This window comes from Myotis myotis, unplaced genomic scaffold (genome assembly GCF_014108235.1).
Source record: "Myotis myotis isolate mMyoMyo1 unplaced genomic scaffold, mMyoMyo1.p scaffold_m19_p_3, whole genome shotgun sequence".
NCBI classification, from domain to species: domain Eukaryota; kingdom Metazoa; phylum Chordata; class Mammalia; order Chiroptera; family Vespertilionidae; genus Myotis; species Myotis myotis.
The window spans coordinates 7,705,222-7,722,388 of record NW_023416335.1 but is presented as its reverse complement, the minus strand read 5'-3'; the positions used below and the strand labels follow the sequence as shown (position 1 = coordinate 7,722,388).

General features: G+C 42.5%; 1 protein-coding gene across 1 annotated transcript in view; it reads right to left on the bottom strand.

Annotated features, from left to right (window-relative positions):
• Nucleotides 1–3,114: 3,114 nt before the first annotated feature.
• The window catches only part of LOC118650794 (cytochrome P450 4V2-like), a 29,227-nt gene continuing 15,174 nt past the window's right edge, over nucleotides 3,115–17,167 (bottom strand). Inside the window, exons 8-11 of the mRNA XM_036299141.1 lie at nucleotides 9,546–9,648; nucleotides 5,017–5,151; nucleotides 4,745–4,924; nucleotides 3,115–3,350 (exon numbers count right to left, since the gene is read on the bottom strand). Of these exons, the coding sequence (XP_036155034.1) occupies nucleotides 3,178–3,350; nucleotides 4,745–4,924; nucleotides 5,017–5,151; nucleotides 9,546–9,648 (591 nt within the window). The 3' untranslated portion in view covers nucleotides 3,115–3,177. The remainder of the gene's footprint in view (nucleotides 3,351–4,744; nucleotides 4,925–5,016; nucleotides 5,152–9,545; nucleotides 9,649–17,167) is intronic.

Here is a 17,167-nt window from a genome sequence, read left to right as displayed (position 1 = left end):
GAGGATAACAAGACCAATAAAATAATTTCTGGTTGTAATGCAGTAGCATATTTCAAATATGCAAGCTGTGATGCCTTTTAGATTGAGGGTATCAATCAAGACACCAGCAATTTCTTTTCATTGTACTTTACATTTACTGAGTCCTACCTTTCCTGATCTTAGTCAACTTATGTTTCATGAGCATAAAGGCTGTACTAAAAATCACATTTCTATATAGAAACCTGATACTAATATTTTCTTTTTTTCAAAAGAAAAGTTGTCATAGTGTTTAGACATGATTGTCTTATTTGAAGTATGGTGTTGGAGGAAGGCTCTACAGATACCCTGGACAGCCAGAAAGACAAACAAGTGGATCCAAGGGCAAGTTAAGCCTGAAATATCACTGGAGGCAAAGAAAACAAAATAAAAGACAAAACTGAAGCTGTCTTACTTCAGGCACATCATGAGAAGGCAGAGTTATTTTGAAGAGACAATAATGCTTGGGAAAATCAAAGGCAGCTGGAATAAGGAAAATCAAATATGAGATGGATTGAGCCCATAAAAGAAGCTGTAGGTAGGAGTCTATTAGTACAAGGGCTGAGCAGGGCAGCTGAGAACATGATATTGTGAACATCACTCATTCATAGGGTTGCTAATGGCTTGTAACACACACACACACACAACACACACACACAAGCACATCATGAGGTGTTAGAAATAGATTTTTATCTTCTAGATATAGTCCAAGAATCTCTTTATTTGTGAGACAGGTCAGTAGTTGGTCCAGAAACTAATGTTCCACAGTTGTCTGTGACAATGAACAGACCATCAATTCAGTAGTCCATCACCTGCATAGATTTCTAGATGATAAATCCCTGGGTACCCAGTGGATGCTTGGGGCTTTTCCTGATTCCCAGGTAGTCCTAAGAGATTTCACTTTCTCCTTTCTATTAAGCAAAATATGTTGGTCTTTCCACTTATTTTTCAGAGTCAGGGAAACTCAAGATCAGTCTATGATAACTGCACAGGGATCATTTTGTTAGGGAGTCTGAGTGACACTGAGGACATTAACTCAAAGGTGCCATTTCTTTTATTACTTATTATAAAGCAGTCACCCACTAATTTATCTTTTAAAGTAATATATATTTCAAACTGACATCAATTCTTAGAATAAAATGTAGCACCCATGTCTAAAATGTAGTTTATTATTCTTAAGATACTTCATTCAAGCAGGAGCATGATAGGTAATAGGGACACAGATATTTAATCTTCTTATTTTTTTAAAAAAAGTCAGCATTTTCATGTTGATACTGCAGACCATGACATACTTTCTCCATTGCAACTCAGTTTAACTGACACAGTTTAAGTGAGTTTCCAATTAAAATATGAAAAATAAATTTTTCTGGGGACAAATGAAGATTTTAAGCCAAAAGATAACACAAAGCAATGCTTTGCTTTAAATTTAATTTCATGTCTAGTGTAGGGTCACTACATTTTTTAAAGGCAAGGTTTAAATGTAAGTGCATGAAATTGAGAAATAATACCAATTTCCAAGAATAAAACTTCAATTATCCAAAATCATCTGGGGATGAATTTTCTACATATATCTACTTTCTAGATAACAAAGTTTACCATATCTTGGGAATCATTTTCAACTGCATCATATACGTCCTTGACTTTTTCTCAGCAACATACGGACTGACTTGTCTGCACTGAGGGTCTTTGGGATGGTAAAGTGCGTAGAGCTGTTGACCCTGCCCTGAATGCCAGAGCCCATAATACTTGCCCAATGACTTTGGTTGGGTCACCTCTTCCTTTGATATCCATTAAAGAATACATATTCCATTCTCTTAGTTTGTTGCTTCCACCTGTATTTGCCTTGAGAAAACTAAAGAAACAATCTCTGTCCATGCACCAGAAGGTCACAAGTTCAATTCCCAGTCAGGGCACATACCTAGGTGTGAGTTCAATCCCCAGTCGGGAGGTGAATGGGAAGCAATGGATCAAGGTACCTCTCTCACATCACATCGATGTTTCTCTCTCTCTCCCCATTCCTCACACTCTAAAATCAATTTAGAAACAGAAACAATCTCATTAAAATTATTTATTAAAATAAGTTTTTTTTAAGTCACTGAGTGAGGGAGTAGAAATATTGTCAATGGAATTCAAATTCAGGGAATTTGTGTCAGTTGTCGGCTTGACAGGTATGTTCTGGAGGATTGAATTTCCCAGTAGGTTAACCCTAAACTAAGTGCTGGATTACTATACATGTGCTGCAGCCTCTTTTCTCCTTAATGATGGGAGAATTCTAGAAGATCTGTGTTCTAATGATACACCCAGTTATAGACCTGAGTTTCATAAAGCAATAGCATATTGTAGTAGAGATTTAGAGTTTAGCCTCTATCTATTTCCAGCTCTGTCACCCCCTAGTGGTATGACTTTGGATAGAAACTTACCTCTGATTGATCTTATCCCCTTGGAATGAAAAGGGATATAACCTGATAAGGTCTAAGGTGCTTCCAGCTCCAAAAGCCATTATGAGGGACTGGAGATCACCAAGAGGAATCTCTCCCGGTAATATTTGGTGTGAAGGTAATTGTGATGTTATGTAGAATGAAATGAAATGAAGGCCATAAGTACACAGTTAAAAGAGAAATAGGATCAGAACCTATGAGTCAACTTATGAATGATCTGCTCTCCTTGGTAAAATCTGAAAAGTATCATCATCATAATTATTCTAATAACTGATGCCACTGATATAATTTTTAAAACCTAAGCTCCAGCCTAAGTATTTAATTAACCTTTTCAAATTAAATGTATATGTATATATGTATATTTGTGTTCAACAAGAATACCTTAAAAAATTTCTGGAACTTCAATTAACTTATATCCTTTGGGTCTGTCAATTGAAATTGAATTGGCCTATGGATCCCTCTGTTGAGAAATGTATATGTTTATTTGGGTACGGACATCAGTTAACTCACCTTTTGGGATCATGACCAAGGGTAAGATAATGGTGGTGATGAAAATATAAAAAAAAATCTCTCTCTTTGGAAGACTTGACCCCAAGGTAAGTGGTGATAAGAAAAAATAGGTGTAGGGATTAAGAGAATTAAATTCATGATCTACACATTGTAAATGCAAAGTTTCTCTTAAAGAAAGACTTTATTCCTACTAAGGCACAGCCCAATAATGGAGTTAGGATGCATCTGCATTTCTCCTCTTCAACTTGATCCAGATGCCATTAGTAGGACGAAGAATCAGCTCTCCTGTCAGACCAAGTTCTTCTCTTTTCTGGTTGGATTCTACCCAAAAATGCCTCAGGATCCATGAAAGAACGACCTTTTCTTCCATCATGGCAAACCTTTGACCTTCAAATTAATGTAAATAGCATGACTTTAATTACAGATCTATCTCAAATGGGAGAAAGAACAGGTTCTATTAGAGGAAGCAAGTGATGTTAGATTTTCACAGTAGGCCCTGGGAGAACCAGTATCATTCACGATGATTTCTAGTGGTAAAGACTCTTGAGTGCCCTTCCCTGCTCCCACCCAGTGCATCTGAATACTCTGAGGACAAGGAATCTAGCCCACGCAGCACCCAGGTGAATCCTGGGCTCATTGAAGCATGAGAACCACTACTCTAGAACGCTTTCCTACTGGGCCTTTCATGTAGTTTACTATAGAGTTACCAGGCCTCATTGTACCAATGCCTGCATTTACATAAACAGTAAAACCCCAGAGATACTAAAGCCAAAAGTGTGTATAATGCATGGTGATGTGCATTCATTTTGTTGAAGTACTTCTGCTGGTCCTATGGTGAGCATTCTCAGTTTTGGTTTTGAAAAAAGCAATTCTTAAAAGCAATAAAAACAGGTTAAATAAACTAATTGTTATAAATAAGCTTTCTACCATATAAAGTATATTCTACTTCAATCCAAAGATCTACATTTTAAAACTCTACCATGAAACTGGTTATGCTTTATGTTATGGGCTGAATGGTATTCCCCCCAAATCCATCTGCTGAATTCTTAACCCTCAGTACCTCACAATGTGACTGCATTTGGGGATAGGGCCCTTAAAGAGGTGATTAAAATAAAATGAGGTCCTATGGATGGGCCCTAATCCAATCTGACTGGTGTCTTTATGAAAAGAAGAGATCAAGCCCTGGCTGGGTGGCTCAGTTGGTTGGTATGTCATCCCATTCACCATGAGGTTGTGAGTTCAGTTCCATCAGGGCATATACTTAGGTTGTGGGTTAGATTCCTGGTTGGGGCATGTATGGGAGGCAACCACAATCAATGTTTCTCTCACATCAATGTTTCCCTCTCTCTCTAAAAATCAATAAAAACATATCCTTGAGTGGGGATTAATTAGAAACACACACACACACACACAAACACACACACACACAGGAATAAACTATGTGAAGACACAGGGAGAAGACATCTATCTACAAGCCAAGGAGAGAGGCCTCAGAAGAAACAAGCCCTGCAGACACCTTGATCTTGGACTTCTGGCCTCCAGAATTGTGAGAAAATAAAATTCTGTCATTTAAGCCACCCAGTCTGTGGTGCTTTGTTACAGCAGCCCTAGAAAACTGATATACTTTACGACAGTCATAGTAAAGTGGGGAAAAAATAAAACTAGTTTTTTAACAGACTTGTATCTGAGACACCACATCTCTAAGACATTACATCTCAAAGTTGTGAGAAACCCCTGCCCTGTGCTCCTGAAAGGTCAAACCGATTCTGATGGATACAAACCTATACAGTTTCTGGGTCCTGCAGAGAAGGGCACATATGCGTATGGATGGCGTCCCATCGAATTCTCGGGAAAGAACCGCTCTGGCTTGAACTCCTCAGGGTCTGGGAAGTACCGTGGGTCTCTATGCAGTGCGTAGGGAATGATGATTATTTGAGAGCCTTTCACGACGTTGTACCCCCCTGTCATGAGATAGTCGGTATGTCATGAGAACAGAGCAAGACAGACACAGAAAAGTCCACTCTCCCCACTACTTTCATGGAAGAATTCTCACCAACATCACAATCTTCATTAAGATCACGGGCAATTATAGGCACAGAAGGAAAAATACGAAGGGTCTCCTTAATAACACACTCCAGATATTTAAGTTTCTTCAGGTCTTCTAAGGTAACGGGGCGATGAGAATTCCCTGATCAAAGTAAATATATGAAATAAAATAAACGAATGAAAGAAAAGACTATTTGGGCTTGGTGGATAAGACATCAAAAAAGAATATATTATAACATCAATACACTGAATGTTAAATACCAACAGCTAAAGTAAAATTCTTAATAGTATAGATAATCAAAATAAAATGAGACAATAATGCTAAGTAAAAAAACCAGATGCAAAAGGTCACATGTTGTATCATTAAATTTGGAGGAAGTACTCAGAGAAGATAAATCCATAGAGACAGAGTGTAAATGAGGTGCTGCCAGGGGCTGGAGGAAGAGAAAATGGGAAGTGGCTGATTAATGGTGCAGGGTTTCCTTTTGGCTGCTGAAATGGGTTGTAATTAGACGGAGGTGACAGTTGCATAACATTGTGAATGCATGAAACTATAAGTTTAAAACATTTAATTTTGAATTCTCAGAGCCTCTTCCAGAAGTGTATCTTCTCCTGGGTCAGATTCTTGGACTCTCCCCATAGCCTGGCCCCCAAACGCCCTCCATTCCCACCTCAAGAAGAAATCCAAATGGCTTCTTGGACTTGCCAATGGGAGAACATACACAGCAGGAAGCAACTGAACATATTGAGAAAGCAAAAAATGAGAGAGACCAACTCAATGAACAAGCCAGTGGGAAGATTCTGAAGGTGGACATATAACAAATCTGCCAACCATTGTTTTTCAGAAGAGGTAGGAATTGATGGCCCAAATCCCAACTTTTCGAGCACAACATTTGCAACCATCTCTATGCCTGCACTGCTTGGGGAGACACATGGAAAGGCACTGTGTTATTTAACCAGAGTTGAAGTACAGAATTGAAAAGTAATAAATCAGGTCACAGAACAGATTTTCATTTCGATGAAAACCCTTCCTTGGAAAATAATTGCACCCAAAGAATTTCATCTGAGTGCAAGCCGTGATGCATTTTCAAAGTCCACGAAATATCTGGAAAGGATTTGATGAAATGTTCAAATCCAATGCAGGATAACGCCAGCAGGAAGAGGCTGAGAAACAAAAATCTGGTTTATGGCCATTCTGATGCAGGTGCAGATAAGTTGGGAGAGATCATTGAAGGTGGTATTTGCCAAAATCCAATTCATTACTACTTGCTTCCTGACATGGAAGATGAAGATGGGGAAGGAGAAGAGAAGAAGATGATGATGGAGGGGGAGAGGGAGAGGATTGAAAGCTACCAACGAAGAAGCTGATGAGGATGAAGGAGACGATGACTAAGGAACACTGATGGATTCCAACCTTCTTTTTAAAAGTTTCCTCCAGTCACTGGGAGCAAGTTACAGTCTGGGTTTTGTTTTGTTTTGTTTTACTCTTAGGCTCAGTCATTCTGCTCTTGAAGTCTTTTCTCTCCCTTACATCCTGGTTCTCAACTTATTTTGGGGGAAATACCTTGAGCTGAATACAGTGAGAAAAGAATCTCTAACGCTTTCTGTTCCAAATTCACTTTTTTTTCTTTACTTTTAGAAGTATTTTTATTTTTTCCATTGATTTTTATTTATTTTTCTTTATTGATTAAGGTATTACATATGTGTCCTTATCTTCCCCATTGCCCTCCTATGTCTTCCACCACTCATGCCCTCAGCCCCTGGTGTCTGTGTGCATTGGTTAGGCTCATATGCATGCATACAAGTCCAAATTCACTTTCATCCCTCCCTGATTCAACAAACACTATGTGGAATCAATGCCCCTGTGCTCATGGGAAAGAAAAACCTTCTGCTTACTTTGCTCCGCTGGAGGCTGGAGGCTCAGCCTGTGCAGTAGCGCACAGAATTCTAACATGCTTCTTCCTTTCTCTGTACACTGAGCACACAGATTACACTGTGTCTCTATGAATGTGGACAGTTAGCATTTACCAACATATACCTGTCTACTTTCTCTTGTATGGAACATTTTTTAAAATAAAAAAAAAGTTTACGGAAGGTCAAAGGGTAGATGAGATGTTTGGGTTAGTTAAGTGGGCATTTTGACAACAAGGCTTCCCCTTTGGTATGTTTAATTGTGATGTTTAATGGACTTCCTTACAGTTTAAGATGATACTTTTAAAATAAAATTCTCGCCCTTACCGGTTTGGCTCAGTGGATAGAGTGTCAGCCTGCGGACTTAAGGGTCCCAGGTTCGATTCCGGTCAAGGGCATGTACCTTGGTTGTGGGCACATCCCTAGTGGGGAGTGTGCAGGATGTAGCTGATTGATGTTTCTCTCTCATCGATATTTCTAACTCTTTATCCCTCTCCCTTCCTCTCTAAAAAATCAATAAAATATATTAAAAATAAAATAAAATTCTCTCCTAATAATGGCCTGGGCTCTGCCACTCAATGGGACAGTAGCAGACCTGCAGAATCTTATTTGGAACCATCATTCTCTACTGTAATTTTGTTCCTGTTTATTTAATTTCTGTTTGTTTGTTTCACTGGGAAAAAAAAGATAATGCTCAATTTTAAACATTAAAAGTGTTCCAGTTGCTTCTTATAATGAAACTAAATGTGAAGTCTACCTCAGTAAAAAAAAAGAAAAGAAACGAAAAACAGGAATGAATACTTACATCTCAATATCCAAAGATCAGTTGCTCAAAAAATTTTTAGAACTAATACTGGAGGTAGAAGAGAAGTGAGGCACAATTAGCATAAAGCATGGAAGCAGCAGAATAAAAATTCTAGTAAAAATGGTGTCACTGATCATGTGAGATCCAAAAGCATTTGTGACACCTGCATTGGGCTAAAAATTGTAAAAAACACAAATGTGGGAACACATTCCAAAAGAACCTGGGTTTCTAGAACACCCAATTTACCCACCAGAGGCAATCTGAGAGAAATTCAACTTGATACAGGAAAAATGAAATGACGACAAAAACAGAGCCCAGAAGTTTAGATCGTCTCCATTCTACAAAACAAAGTCTTCCCTCTTGGTATGAAATTCCAGTCCTCACACCATCTGGACATGAAATTCCTTTTCCCACTTCAACTCTCAATGGGTTCTAACAAATGTTCTGAATTCCACCTGTCCTTTAATGCTTACTGTTATCTTCCCACTTCTCCACTCTGCCATTGTGCAACTGGAGCCTCTCTTCCCAGAATGTCTTCCACCTCCTCCTCTTTTCCTTTATTATTCCTTCCCCACTTTGCACTAGGAAAATCCATCAGACACCACTTTGTTGGTTGGCCAACCCAACCTTTACCTTTCTATTCCCAGCCATGGGAAACCATATGACATCTGATTAATCTGATTAAACAAAGGATTAAGTTGATGGCACAATGCAAAGTTCCTGGTGGTAGGCTGATCATGACCCACAAATATATCAGTCCTAATCCCTAGAACCTTTAAATATTACTATTTTTTTGAAAAGGTGCTTTTGAAGATTTTATCAAGGATCTTAAAATGGAGAGATGATCGTGGATTATCCATGTGGGCCATGAATGCCATCACGAATGTCATAAGAGAGAGCAGAGGGAGATTTGACACACACCCACAGAAGAGAAGGTCATGTGAAGATGGAGACAGAGATTTGAATGATGTGGCCATAAGCCAAGGTATGTTGGCAGTCACCAGAAGGAGTGGATTCTCCCCTCAGGCTTCCAAAAAGTGCAGCCCTGCCAACACACTGATTTAACTCAGAGATACTGATCTGGGCCTTCTGGTGTCCAGAACTGTAAGTGAATATATTTCTGTTGTGCTAAGCCACCCAGTTTGCAGAATCGGTGACCACAGTCAAAGGAGACTAATATTATCCTTCATCCCCTACCTTCTCATTTCTTATTGCCTTAAAGATAAGCATGAGACCCAGAACAACAATCAAGAAAACAAAATCCACAATGATGAAAATGACAGAGAGAAAAAAGAACAAGCCCAGGATTCTCTCAACATCCATACAGGCATCAGCCTAGGGCCCTTTACCTACAGGTTACTGGTTGTACAAAAGAAATGTATGACCCATCAGCTTAACCCACAGCAATCCTATACGGAACAGCTCTCCTTGACCCTGCTAACCAGCTTCACCTCTCCTCTCTGCTCTCCGCTAGCCCCTTCTTCCTCATATCGCCCAAGCACACAGCCATGACTTGATACTTTCTACACAGTGTCTGCTTCACCTATGAAGCGTGAGGTCCTTGAGGACAGTGACATTTATCTGTGTAGCCCCCGCATCTACGCCGGTGCAGTCACATGCCAAGCACAGGAAACGACTGTAAACAAATGCAGGAGGTCTTACAAAGGACATTCGCCCTGGAAGGGGTACCATATGGCAGCCATCCTGCTTATTACAGTGTCTTTAGAACAGGCCCGACTGCACATTCTTAATGAGGAAGAATGCCATTTGCTTCAGTGACTTGGGGTCTTCAATGTAAGTAGTGAAAGGGCCATACATACCAAACACTTCATCCAGTTCATTGTCCAACTTTTTCTGGACTTCTGGATAGCAACCCAGAAGGTACAAGGCCCAGTTCATTCCAGCTGCAGTTGTATCATGGCCCTACAAATGTAAGAGAAAAAACTAGCTTAGAAAGCAGAGTTCTATTGAGAAGGTTAGGGATGCTAGCTCTATTTTGAATTGTCTCTGGATTTGACAGCTGTGATGTGACCCCAGACAGAACAAGTTAATTTTATACAGTATTTTACCTCAGTGGGGAACAAACCAATGAAACAATCCCTTCAAAGGGGATGCCTCTGGGTACAGGGACATTCAATACGACAGAGTCACATACTTGGTGAGAGTGGCTGGGCTGGGCTAACAGGAGGCATGCTGAGGGAACTCCGTGCGCTGGACTGTTTTTGAGGAAATAAAAGTGTGATTTCCCTGAGCAAAGTGGCCAGATCTGCACTTCTCCACTGTCCTCCATTTGTTTGGTTCGCTTTACCCGGACACCAGGGAGCATATGGCTGGTACTGAGCAACAGTCTCCACAATAAGAAGTTGATGAATTGACCCATTTAAACCTTGCTTAGTTTGAGGCAAAATACCAAACATTTTGTAGAAATGAACTCAATTATTCTTCATAAAAAATCCATGGGAGCCCGGCCGGCCTGGCTCAGTGCTTGAGCATCGAACTAAGAACCAGGAGGTCATGGTCGATTCCTGGTCACGACACATACTTGGATTGTGGGCTCAAGCCCCAGCAGGGGGCATGTAGTAGGCAGCCAATCAATGATTTTCTCTCCCATTGATGTTTCTGTCTTTCCTCTCCCTTCAATAAAAATATATTCTCTGAAATCAATATATATATATGTATTTTTAAGATCTCCATGGGATACATGATCCCCCTATTCACATTTTAGAGATGACAAACTGAGCCCCCAAAAGATGCTACATGACTTTCCCAGGGCCCAAAGCTTCATAGGAGGTGGAAGCAAGAGTAGGACCCTCAGAGTTTCTGATGACAAAGCAGAGTCCACACTCTTCACCACAGGGAGCATGGAGGATCCAGGGTGAGGAGAGTCCAGCTCCAATACTGATGGTGACACCCTGGATGACCTTCTTCTCTGTTTGTTCATTGTCTTTAGGCATCAGTCCCTTATTTCCTGTCCTCATCTCACCAGGACACTCCACATGCAAAATGGTAAGTTCTTCAGAAAAAAACCAATGTATTTGAAAAAAAATAATACTATTATAATTCTTTCTGGTCCATTTACTCTATGAAACATAAGTGACCATTGCAACATTTCATCTCCTGGGCAGGTCTCTGAAGCACTTGTTTTAGCTCCTAAGTGGAAATGTTGAGGACTTTTCTGCAATTTTAAAAAATAATGTTTATAAGTCTCTGATGTTGGCATGATTGTATTTTCTCACACTTGCAATTTCTTTACAGAAATGACTCTGAAGTCCAGACAAAAGCTGGCCCATGTCACTCAGTTGTTTAGCAAAGTCATAGAGGACATGCTCTTGCTAAACAATTCTAATAGCTTCTCTTGAATTTGAAAATGAATTTCCTGTTTTATTTTTGTCTGAGATCTAAAGGGAGCAAACATAAAGCACGGAGCCAACAAGTGCATTGGGGGAACTGCGCAGAGCAAGGATCAGCCAATCCAGGAGCATAAAAGTACTGGCATAGACATAGAAGCATGGAACAGATTGTCTGTTCCATATCAGAGGGAAGGAGGGGGTGGGTGTGTGAGTGGGTGGGAAGAGATCAACCAAAGAACTTGTATGCATATATGCATAACCCATGGACACAGACAATAGCGTGGTGAAGGCCTTGGTTGCGGGGCAAGAGCACGCTATAAGGGGTCAATGGGGGAAAACATGGAACATATGTAATATTTTTAACAATAAAGATTTAAAAAATAAATAAAATAAAATTTAAAATTAAAAAAATAAAATAAAAGGCCTGGCAGCAACAGCCTGCATCCTCTTACGGAGGAGGTCAGAATATTGTAATTATACATGCTATACCTACTGTTTCATGGGAAGAAGGAAAAAATTAGAACTTCAAAGAATGTTAGAGATGCAAGAAAGAGATCGTTAGTCTGGTTGTTTTTTGTGTGTGTGGAAGTGAGAGGTTACTGGTGGAAGATGGATGTGTATGTGCAGGTGTGTGTATTTGTGTGTGTGAGTGTGTGTGTAAGTGCATGTGTGAGTGTGTGTATGCATGTGTGGGTATAGCGGTCACTTCAACATCAGACACCAGCCAATATCTGTTGCACGAGAATGTGTCAGGCACTATGGTTGGTTCACATTAGAAAACTATGCACGTAGTCCTCAGAGCTGTTCTGTGCGGCCCATGTTATTACAGTGAGGACACAGAAGTCCCGAAAGGGAGAGGAGGTGCCGAGGTCACACTTCTAGGATAGGTCAGAGCTGGGATTTGGCCCCACAGCCCACTCTTTAGTGAATTAGATGTCCATTTTCTGCATAATGTTTCTTTTCAATAAAGTGATCTGCTTAAAATAGAAGTTTAAAACCGCTGATATAGTCCATCTTTCCACTTTCCACACAGGGAGACTATGGCAGAGATCTGCAATGACTGGGCCTGTCTCATCTGGCCAGTCAGCACAGACCTGGGAGAGGTCAAGTCTGTGGACCCTTCACACTGCTTGCTTCCTGCTACAGGGAGCAGAGCCACCTCCCTGGGGAGGCACTGCACCCAGGCGGCTGCAGGCAGAACAAAGATAATGCATGCAGTCCGCCATCGAAAACTGATGGATTTCCCTTTCTTCCATTTCCAGGATATTCCACATGCTGCCTTTTAAAACCATTTCTTAATCTTTATTTGGTAAACCACATGTTAAGAGGTTTTCTCTTTATAATATTTAATGAAGTTAAAATTATCTTCGCAAAAAATTTGTCTTTTTGCCCAGCCAGTGTTGATCAGTGGCTGAGTGTTGACCTATGAACCAGGAGGTCATGGTTCAATTCCTGGCCAGGGCACATGCAGGAGGCAGCCAATCAATGATTTTTTTCTCATCATTGATGTTTCTATCTCTCTCTCCCTATCCCTTTCTCTATCTGCCTAAAAAACAATCAATAATACTATATATTTTTAAAAATTTGTCTTTTTTTATGTAAAGACCAGAAATCTCCTTAGAATCACAAACTGGTTAAATTCTCTACTAGAAGGAGCTGGGAAGATGGTGGCTGGCAGGACGGAGGTGAGGAAGAGGGTGTGAGTGAGTGATGAAGTGACAGGGGAGTGTGTGGACGTGTGCAGAGTGTGTGAATGAGTGAGGGACAGTTAAATCCAGCAGGAGTACCAGAGGCTGGCAGACCAGGCTCTCCTGGACAGGCCGCCCCTATCACCGCTGCAGGCACTCCCCGGGCTGTGGGGCTCAGGCAGGGAGCACACACCATCTTGAAGGGGAGAGGGGCCTCCTCTAGGAACTCATCAGCACCACCACCCAGACTGGCCTTGACACTGCCTGCGACCCTGCAGCCACACCAGACGAAGGCCTGCTGCCTCGCCCACAGACCTGCAGACCCTAGGACATCTCCCTCCAAGGGCGCACAGATCCCGCAGCAGTAAGTGCAAGTTCCCCCTCGCCGGCTGCTGACCTATGGACACTGTGGTCACGGCCACCCTGAGTCCCCTGCCCTGGCAAAGGGCTCTCTGGTGCCTCTGTGAGCCACTGCTGGGTGCACTCGTATCCAAACAAGAATGCACGGCCCCTGCAGTAGAAACTCAGACTTCCCACTTCCCGGCTGCCTGCCCACAGACCCAGTGGTCACGTGGTTTCAGCATAGGTCCCCTGAGTCCGCTGCCCCAGCAGGCAGCTCCCAGGTGCCTCTGTGAGCAGCTGCTGGGCCCACTTGTATCCAACCAAGATCTGAAGGCCTTGGCTGCAGAAACTCAGTCTTCCCCGTCCTTGACTGCTGACCTCTGGTCGCTGCAGTTGCAACGAACCAGCACACAGGTCCTCTGACCCTGCTGCCCCTGGAAGGCGGCTCCCAGGTACCTCTCTGAGCCACCGCAAGGCACAACCCTGGGTACCAGCACCCAATTCCCATGGTAGAACTGCTCCAGCACATAGGCCCTGTGAACCCACTGCCCCAGTAGACAGCTCCTGGGTGCCTCTGTAAGCCACCATGGGGTGCACATATCTAACCAAGAATGCACAGCTCCGGAAGCAGAAACTGGGACTTCTCCCTCCCTGGGGTGGCGGCACACCACGATCCTGCACCTCCAGCATGTGGGTCCCACAAGCATACAGCCCCAGCAGATGGCTCCTGGGCCCCTAGTGAGCTGCCATTGGGTGTGTGCCTCTCCAACCAAGGGCACACGGCTCCCTCAACAGGATCTATGACATCCCCTCCTGACTGTCTACCTCTGGACACCTTGTTGAGTTACTGAGGACCTGCCCAGACAAGGTCATACTGTTTCAGTCACAGGCTCCAAGAATCCTACAACCCCAGCTGCTGGCTCCTAAACCCCCTTGTCATTCAGAGAGGGAAATCACTTTGGCCAGAGTCCCACTGCCTCAACCGCAGACTATGGGACAGCCGTCTTCCACCGTCCCGGGCTCTGGGACCTCGTAGTGAGTTACAGAGTGACGCGACCCCAGCAAGAGTCACACAATACCATCCAAAGTTAGAGTACCTGAGCCTCAGGCCCCAAGACCCCTTCCTCCCAAGCAGGCGGACTCCTGGAACTCACAGTGAGCACATACCAGTGATACCTCAATTAACTCTTTCCACAAGAGCTGGAACCACTATCACATCCACAGCAGCTTACAAAACGAAGCTGGGGGTGAGTCACATTACCAATCTGTGACAAGACTTCATCCACGATTAAGAAACTAATATTCAAGACCCAACTACATCAATAGAACCCAAATAGCTCAAGTAGGGGGCTCTGCTAGATCACCAAATGCAGGAGATTTGAGATACTGCACCAGTGGGTCCCCAAAAGTCACCAATTACATAGCACCACATCCAAAAGAACCTGGGTAGCAAATCAGTTGGATCTAAGACATAGAAACAATTAAACAGCAAAAAAATGGGGAGAGAAAACAAAATGGTGGCATAGGTAAACACCAGAAATTGCTGCCTTGCACAACCACTTCAAAAATACAACTAAAAGACAAAAGGACATGACGCAGAACCACGGGAAGGCAGAGAAGGTGTGGAAGTAAAGTGCAGAGGTACAAAGGCGCAAGTAGAAAGGGCTGACAGCTGAGGACACGGTTGTCTTCATCTTTTTTTTCTTTTTTAAATATATTTTATTGATTTTTTACAGAGAGGAAAGGAGAGGGATAGAGAGGTAGAAACACCGATGAGAGAGAAACATTGATCAGCTGCCTCCTGCACACCTCCTACTGGGGATGTGCCCGCAACCAAGGTACATGTCCTTGACCGGAATCAAACCTGGGACCTTTCAGTCCGCAGGCTGACGCTCTACCCACTGAGCCAAACCAGTTAGGGCACGGTTGTCTTTTTCAATCTGGAGGGAGTCTCAAGCTCCCAACTGCTATGAACTCCAGTTCCGGGTGAGTCTCTGGGGACCCAGATTCATACCGGGAGAAACTGGACTGTCTGGCATCGGTCAGAACTTGTGAGTGGCTCTCTCCCAGAGGTGCTTGCAGCAATTACTGAGACACTGAGATGTGGGGCCCCTTAGGGTAGGACTGAGGAGTAGCCATAGCTGCTTGCTCTGCCCTATTGATCCCCTGAGACCCCGCCCCACCTAAGCTGTGCACAGAGGCTTTTGCATATGAAAGGCCTGGCCCTTTGCAATCTGAAAATTACCTAACAAACTGCAGCTGGGTCAGAGAAACCCAGAACTTCCAAAAGAAGGCCCAAGGCCCCACAACAGCTTGCATTGCTTCACAGCTAGGCCTCCTCTGGGCACCTCCAAACCTCAAACAAAGAAGAGGAATCTGCAGATCTCTCCGTAGCTCCTGCCGGGTAGCCTCAGGCAGAGGCTAAATTAGCACCTCCTTAGAGATCCAAGAGTTAGTGTACACAGTGGTCAGAGTGGGACTATCCTGATTACAACTCCTCAGATCCATAAGGGACACAGTCAGGAGGCAGACTTAGTGATCACCAAAGCCCCGCTGAAGCAATTCTTGCCCCATAAGGGTGCCTCCAGCACAGAAGTTCTCCCACCATAGACACAGCTGACTCTCACAGCCAATTGGCCTGGAGGTCAATTCCTCCCAGTGATACCTACAACAATCAAGGCTTAACTACAACAAGACTGTGCACACAGCCCACAAAGGGGTGCACCAAGAGTGTCCACCTCACGTAATTGGGGTGGCTGAGCCACTGGGCCCTATAGGACACCTAGCACAGAAAGCCACTCTATCAACACAGGGAAGCATAAAAAATGTGAAGACAAACAGGTCACAAATGACAAAAATGGAGGAAAGCAAACTACTGGATATAGAGTTCAAAACCACGGTTATAAGGTTTTTCAAGAATTTTCTAGAAACCACTGATAAATTTAGTGAGACCTTCAAGAAATCTAGTGAGACCCTTGAGGTTATGAAAAAGGACCAACTAGAAATTAAGCATACACTGACTGAAATAAAGAATATTATACAGAGTTCCAACAACAGACTAGAAGATCGCAAGAATGAAATCAAAGATTTGAAATACGAAAAAGCAAAAAACACCCAACCGGAAAAACAAAAAGGAAAAAAGAATACAAAAATATGAAGATAGTGTAAGGAGCCTCTGTGTTAACTTCAACCGTACCAACATCTGAATTATGGGGGTGCCAGAATAAGAGAGAGAGCAAGATATTGCAAACCTATTTGAAGAAATAATGACAGAAAACTTCCCCTACCTGGTGAAAGAAACAGACTTACAATTCCAGGAAGTGCAGAGAACCCCAAACAAAAGGAATCCAAAGAGGACCACACCAAGACACATCATAATTAAAATGCCAAGAGCAAAAGACAAAGAGAGAATCTTAAAAGCAGCAAGAGAAAAACAGTTAGTTATCTACAAGGGAGTACCCATACAACTGTCAGCTGATTTCTCAAAAGAAACTATGCAGGCCAGAAGGGAGTGGCAAGAAATATTCAAAGTGATGAATAGCAAGAACCTACAACCAAGATTACTTTACCCAGCAAAGCTATCATTCAGAATTGAAGGTCAGATAAAGAGCTTCACAGATAAGGAAAAGCTAAAGGAGTTCATCACCACCAAACCAGGATTATATGAAATGCTGAAAGGTATCCTTTAAGAAGAGGAAGAAGAAGAAAATGGTAAAGATACAAATTATGAACAACAAATATGCATCTATCAACAAGTGAATCTAAAAATCAAGTGAATAAATAATCTGATGAACAGAATAAACTGGTGAATATAATAGAATCAGGGGCTTAGAAAGGGAATGGAATGACAATTCTTGGGGGGGAAAGGGTTGTGCGTGTGTGGGAAGAGACTGGACAAAAATCGTACAACTAAGGATGAGGACAGTGGGAGAGGGGGGGGCGGTAAGGGCAGAAGGTAGGGTGGGACCTGGGTGGAGGGGATTTATGAGGGGAAAAAAGAGGAACTACTGTAATAACCTGAACAATAAAGATTTAATTTTACAAAAATGAAAAAAAAATGGG